General features: G+C 37.5%; 1 protein-coding gene across 2 annotated transcripts in view; it reads right to left on the bottom strand.

Annotated features, from left to right (window-relative positions):
• RNF128 (ring finger protein 128) overlaps positions 1 to 7,193 on the bottom strand; it is a 100,704-nt gene that overhangs the window by 3,171 nt on the left and 90,340 nt on the right. For both annotated transcript variants that reach the window (XM_007468500.1, XM_007468499.1), the window contains exons 4-6: positions 6,468 to 6,550; positions 5,520 to 5,616; positions 4,329 to 4,497 (exon numbers count right to left, since the gene is read on the bottom strand). In XM_007468500.1, the coding sequence (XP_007468562.1) occupies positions 4,329 to 4,497; positions 5,520 to 5,616; positions 6,468 to 6,550 (349 nt within the window). The remainder of the gene's footprint in view (positions 1 to 4,328; positions 4,498 to 5,519; positions 5,617 to 6,467; positions 6,551 to 7,193) is intronic.

The raw sequence follows: 7,193 nt of genomic DNA, 5'->3' as shown, positions 1-7,193 counted from the left end.
CCCCCCCCCTGCCAATGCAGGGGACACAGGTTCGATCCCTGGTCCGGGCCCCCCTAGCTGCAACTAAAGAAAGCCCGCGTGCAGCAACAAACACCCAACGCAGCCAAAAATAAGTAAATAAATAAATTAATTTAATTTAAAAAAAGAATTCATATTGTTTAAATGTCCATACTACCCAAAGCCATCTGTAGATTCAGTGCAATCCATATCAAAATTCCAAATGCATTTTTCACAGAAGTATAAAAAAATCCTAAAATTCATATGGAACTACCAAAGACACTGGATAGCCAAAGCAATCCTGAGAAAGAGGAACAAAGTGGGGAGGCATCACACTTCCTGATTTCAAACTATACTACAAAGTATAATAATCAACACAGTATGGTACTGGCATAAAAACAGACAAATAGATCAGTGGAACAGAACTGAGAGCCCAGAAATAAACCCATGTGTATGAGACCATGTGTATGAGATGAACTAATATTTGACAAGGGAGACAAGAGCACTCAATGGGGAAAAGACAGTCTTCAGTAAATGGTGTTGGGTAAACTGGATAAATATGCAACAGAATGAAACTGGACCCCTATCTTACACCACTTAAAAAATGAACTCTAAATGGATTAAGGACTTAACAAGCCAAAATCAACAAATGGGACTACATCAAAACAAAAAGCTTCTACTCAGCAAGAGAAATAATCAAAAGAATGAAGAGGCAAGCTACAAAATGGGAGAAAATATGTGCAAACCACATATCAGATAAGGGGTTAATATCCAAAATATATAAGGAATTCATACAGTTCAATAGCAAAAAAGCAAATAATCTGATTAAAAAATGGGCAGAAGAACTGAGATATTTTCCCAAGGAAGACATACAAATGGCCAACAGGTACGTGAAAAGATGCTCAACATCACTAATCAGGGAAATGCAAATCAAAACAACAATGAGATATTGCCTCACACTTGTTAGAATAGCTAATATCAAAAAGAAAACAGGTTAAGTGTTGGCAAGGATGTGAAGAAAAGGGAACTCTAGTGCAATGTTGGTGGGAATGTAAATTGGTACAGCACTACGGGAAACATGTATGGAGATTCTCAAAAAATTAAAAATAGAACTACCATATCATCCAGCAATCCCACTTCTGGGTATATATCCAGAGGAAATGAAATCACTATCTTGAGGAGAGAGCTACACCTCCATGTTCACTGCAGCATCATTCACAATAGCCAAGACACAGAAATAACCTAAGTGTCCACTGACTGATGAACACATAAAGAAAACGTGGTGTGTGTGCGTGTGTGTATGTGTGTGTGTATATATATATATATATACACACATACATATATACAGATATGAAACAATGGAATATTATTCAGCCATGAGAAAGAAGGAAATCCTGCCATTTGCAACGACATGGATGGACCTTGAGGGCACTGTGCTAAGTGAAATAAGTCAGACAGAGAAGACCAATACTGTATGATATCACTTATATGTAGAATCTTAAAAAAAAAAAGCCAAATTCATAGAAAAAGAGTAGAATGGTGGTTGCAAGAGGGTGGAAGGTGGGGGAAATGGGGAAATGTTCATCAAAGGGTACAAGTTTCCAGTTATAAGATAAATAAGTTTTGGGGAATCTAACATATAGATGGTGACTACAGTTAACAATACTGTATTAAATACTTGAAAGTTGCTAAGAGAGTAGATCTTAAATGTTCTCACCACACACACACACACAAAATTCGTAATTATGTGAGATGATGGATTTAACTAATCTTACTCTGATTATATGTCAAGTATATTTCAATAAAACTGGGGAAAAATGAGAAAAGAGGAAATGCAATGTGGGATCCTAGGACAGAAAAAAGGACATTAATGGGCCAACTGGTGAAATTTGAGTAAGATCAGTTTAGTTAATAACATTTTATCGTTTAATTTCCTGATTTTGATAATTGTATATGGTTATATAAGATGTTAACATTTGGAGAAGTTTGGTGACGGGTATATAGGCATCCTTTTTACTGTTTTTGAAACTTTTTTATAGTCAGGCTGAAATTATTTCAAAATAAAAAAATAACCTGTGCTTGGGCCCCACATCTCATGGATTCTGATTTAACAATTCTGGGGTAAAGCCCAGGCATTAGTAATGTTTAAAGTTTCTATGGGTGATTCTAATGTACAGCCAGGGTTAAGAACTAGGGCCCTTATTCGGTGGTTCCCAAAGTGTGGTCCCTGGACAAGCAGTATCAGTATCACCTGTAAACTTCTTAGAAATGAAAATTCTCAGGGCCCACCCCAGACCAACTGAGTCAGAAACTGGTGGTTGCCCCTCTGTTTTAACAAGCCCTCCAGGTGACTCAATGTATGCTTACGGTTGAAAATCAGTGCTCTGATAAAATTCAGCACAATGATGGAACACACAGGCATGAACTAATCAATTGTATGTTTACAAAGTTATTTAAATCACAACTATCACCATAATAATCAATGGTTAATAGGCATAATACCCAAACTATTAATATATAATCATAGATAAAATTAAATCTATTCTATGTGGTCACTCATTCAACACTTAATTTGAGTATTTACTATGTGGCAGTCTGTGCTGGGTGCTTGGGTATACGATGGTGAATAAGACACTGTCCCTACCCAAAGGGACTTTTTAAGGTTTTAATACAATTCAGTGCAACAAATGCAATGATAGAAGTTCTACAGAACTAGACAGTCCTAGACAGTAGGACCACACAGGTGAGTCAAAGGAAGCTTCTCAAAGGGGAGCAAGTTTTAAAGGAGGAACAGGAGTTGGACTGGGCTTCCCCAATTTCTTGGGGGAGGAAGAGTAGAAGGAATGGGCAGAGAGAAGATAGTGGCTCAAACTATGACTGTTGAATTAAGGTTGGAAATTAGGGGATGGTTTAGAGGAAAAATGATATTGAATCAATAGGAAGGGGAGAGGGAAGGATCTAGGATCTACCTAAGTTTCTGGTTTGACGCACCCGGGTAGGTGTTACTACCATTCATGGAGATAAAGAATACAGGAGAAGGAACATGGATCATCATTTTATTTGCTTCGCAAATTCTCTGCAAAAACTGTTCTGCCTTCTACCCTCCCCCACAAGAACAGAACACAAAAAAAGTAGGTTGGGACTTTTTTCTTTTTTTAAACTGGTCTGACAATAAACTGAATTATCCCATACACTCAGGCCTCCTGTATGGCAGGCAAGAATTCTACCACTGAACCACCAATGCTGCTAAACTGAATTATCCCATACACTGTCCTTTATCTTCACTGAATTCTATTACCACAGTTACAGGAACCAAAAATTCATCTGGGACAAATAGACAATGATCATCTGTTATAGGTAGAACAAAGCACAGATTATTAAGATTCTTATGACTACTTTGTACTCTAGGAAATGTCCAAAAATTAGATTACAACATGAGGTTTGCATTTGCATGATGGTATTCCTCGTGACCTCTGTAGAAATGGTATCTATGGAACTGATAAGCCTACCAAGGACAAAGGTTCATGTCATAGGAAGCTGAAACTTTTACAAGTCATCTTGACATTTCATTTTCCTTCTACTTTTATGCCAGAATTATGTTATCTCAAAATGAGGATAGAGGAAAAACTATCAAACCAACAAAAACAATGAAAAAGGTGGAAGTTAAAGAAAGGGAAAGTAATTTTTATATGGGTTTTCTCTAAGGAAAAAAGTAACAGAATTCCCTAAAATCTCTCTACTGGTATGACATTACTAAATTGCTAATACTGATTCACATTAATTTTGAAATTAATACATTCAATTTTACTTTCTACAGTTTGTTCACTTCATGGCAAATAATCAACAGGTGGCAGCACATCATTCTTAAACACAGTTTCTGATCTGTGCAAAAAATGGGTTCTGCAGAAGTTGTGTATAAATCAAGCTTTTGGAAATTAAATTCTGTTTTATAATTCCAGGAATTCTTTATCTTAAGTTCTGATCGATATGCAATAAACAATGGCTTCTAAAGTTGAAAAGTTTCTCCTTAGCCTAAGTTAATAAGCCAACACTTAAATGCATTGGAGAGAAGCTTTCCAATAAAAAAAATCTTTTTCTTCTGTGAATAATCCCCACTCTTAATGCATTTTATCTGTTTCAGGTACATTTGAATGTGTATATTAAGTTAAGGTAAGGGTGCATCCTGCATTGCATCACTGTTACTAGAAAAAACCTGGAATGTGTTAATGGATGAATAGAATAAATGCTAAAAAGCAGGAGTACTCTGCCTGGTGTCTAATCCCCAATGGATCATTTGTGGGGCACTCATTGCCCCTCAGCATGGTGCTTACTTGCTGACTGCACATGTTCCTCCAAAGGCGGTTCATCTGCGCCCTGAACTGAAGCATATCCAGACGATGCAGTTTCACTGCGATTATCCTCTTCATGAGGAGAGGCACTATTGGATGCTTCGTTGGATGCCGGAACTTGTAAAGACACTGATCCATCTTCAACATCCACCTGCGGAAAGCATTTAAACACATTAAGAGGCTCTCAGAGTATACGTTTTTCCTTGACGTATCATTACAAACTTTCTTCATAGGTGACTTATTAGAGCAATGCTTCTTAACCTTTTAAACCTAAGATACATTTTTTTGTTTTGTTTTTTTCTTGCGTTATGCGGGCCTCTCACTGTTGTGGCCTCTCCCATTTGCGGAGCACAGGCTCCGGACGCGCAGGCTCAGCGGCCATGGCTCACGGGCCCAGCCGCTCCGCGGCACGTGGGATCCTCCCGAAACGGGGCACGAACCCGCGTCTCCTGCATCGGCAGGCGGACTCTCAAGCACTGCGCCACCAGGGAAGCCCCCTAAGATACATTTTTGATGATCACAAAAATTTCTAGCAGGTCCCAGCCAGAGCAGTTGGAGTAATTGGGTCCAATGGGGTGAAAGATGTTACAGACAGATTGCCATCAACATCTGACATGTTTATCTGGGTGAACACTTCATAATATAATGCCTGATACAAGGAAGGCACTCAAAAAACATTCCTATGCTGTCCCCTAGGGGTTTTGAGAATCACTTTCATCTGTATATCTCCTCAAGTCAGGAAGAGTTTATTGACCTTGACTTTCTGTTGTGTGTACTGTGAAATAGGTAGGTTTTTTTTTTCATTTACGAAATATAACTTAATATTTATTATACTCTCTCAAACTTTACATGCTCAGTTAACAACAAGTTTGATTGCTATGCAATAGTAAGAGAGTAAAAAACAGCAAGGGGTATCAGAAGTCAGTTGGGGTCATCACTTCCAATTCTGACCAAATAATAAGTACATTTGAGGAGAGGGAAGAAGGAGGAAAATGCAGGTGGTCCAACATGGTACTTCTCTGTCACTATGATGTAAGTAGGTCCAATTTTTGGTACAAACCGTAAGTCTAGCACATTATGTAGCTAAAAAATAAGGATTTTTTCCTGAAAGCCCAGATATATAAATAACGCACTGCTTAAGTTCCTTCGTATAAATAGTTTAGCAATATTTACCTCAATTCCCAAAGCTTTGAGTATGTCACATTTGCACATGGGGCAAGTCCTGTGTTCTAATAGCCATGGGTCAACACATGTCTTATGGAAAATATGGCTAATGAAGGAAAAAAACACATATTTTGGTTATCAGTTGTGAACTAGCAACACTTTGCCTAATATACTAACGGGTTACCCTATAAGTTTACTTAGTCTTTTAACGGATGCCTTTTTTTTCCTTTTAAACACACTATTACAGAAACAAAATTTGGAAATTTCATAATACGGTACTTTTAAATATAGCCTCATCACTCTAGCTTCATAAAAACTATTTTCAATACCACTTACTTGAAAAATAGCTAAGGTTTTGTTCAGTAATTCGGATCTTAATTATTTTGTTATTCCCTAACTACAAAATAGTACAGTTAGTCATTCTCAATAATATAGTACAATAAAGTATTGAGTGTAACATAATTCCGATACTTTAGGCAATGTGATAAGTTCCAAGAATGCCACTATTTAATAGCTAAAAGGAAGAGTGTCAAGAACAACTTCCGGGAGAGGGATAATAAAAAGCTAAAGAATGAAGACTTCAAAATAGGTGCTCATAAGTTGATTTTATTTTTTTCTCAATAGGATTGGTAGAATTATTTTGAATTAAATAATCCAGTACCACACACACACACACACACACACAATTAAATAAACAGTGATGTTGGCTAGGTTCTTAAGTTTTTTACGGAACTAGTTTCCAAATTGTACCAGATTATGGAAATATTGTATAATTAGCCTTATACCACTTCCAATGACATTAAAAATAAAGCAATCACCTATATTTAAATGAAAAGAAGTTAAAAATAAACACTTTCTTTACATCAAATTGGAAACATTCAAAATAGTTTGCCCCACTACAATCATTTTTGTAAGTCAGCTATTCTTATTGACGACATAAAAGAAAATCAAACTTACTTGCAGGTTAAGATGCGCACCAAATCATTAGGTTTATATAGTTCAATACACACAGCGCAACTATCTCCATCCGGGCCAATTTCCTAAGAGCAAATAGTTATTGTTATTCAGGTAGAAAAGAAAAATACATTAAACTACAGAGCAAAATCAGAATATACATGTATTTAATAAATTACATAAATTCCTACAGAAGAAGGAGCATCACATCACTAAAACGACTGTTTCAATAGCAGTTTAAAATTATCTAGACTTAACTGGAATCTAAAAAAAGAGTCAAACTCATAGAAAGAGTGAGTAGAAAAGTAGTTTCCACGGTCTGAGGAATGGGGGAAATAGGGAGAAGTTAATAAAAGGGTACAAACTTTCAACTATAAGATGAATAAGGTCTGAAGATCTAATGTAAAACATGGTGACTACAGTCAATAACACTGTGTATTATGTAATTGAAGTTGGAAAATAAAATAAAATATTTAGACTTTAAAAAGTAAAAGAAAGGGGCTTCCCTGGTGACACAGTGGTTAAGAATCCCGCTGCCGGGCTTCGCTGGTGGCGCAGTGGTTGAGAGTCCGCCTGCCGAAGCAGGGCACACGGGTTCGTGCCCCAGTCCGGGAGGATCCCACATGCCGCGGAGTGGCTGGGCCCATGAGCCATGGCCGCTGAGCCTGCGCATCTGGAGCCTGTGCTCCGCAACGGAAGAGGCCACAGCGGTGAGAGGCCTGCGTACCG

Source organism: Lipotes vexillifer, unplaced genomic scaffold (genome assembly GCF_000442215.2).
Source record: "Lipotes vexillifer unplaced genomic scaffold, Lipotes_vexillifer_v1.1 scaffold358, whole genome shotgun sequence".
Taxonomy (NCBI): Eukaryota; Metazoa; Chordata; class Mammalia; order Artiodactyla; family Lipotidae; genus Lipotes; species Lipotes vexillifer.
This window is presented reverse-complemented; position numbering and strand designations above follow the sequence as displayed.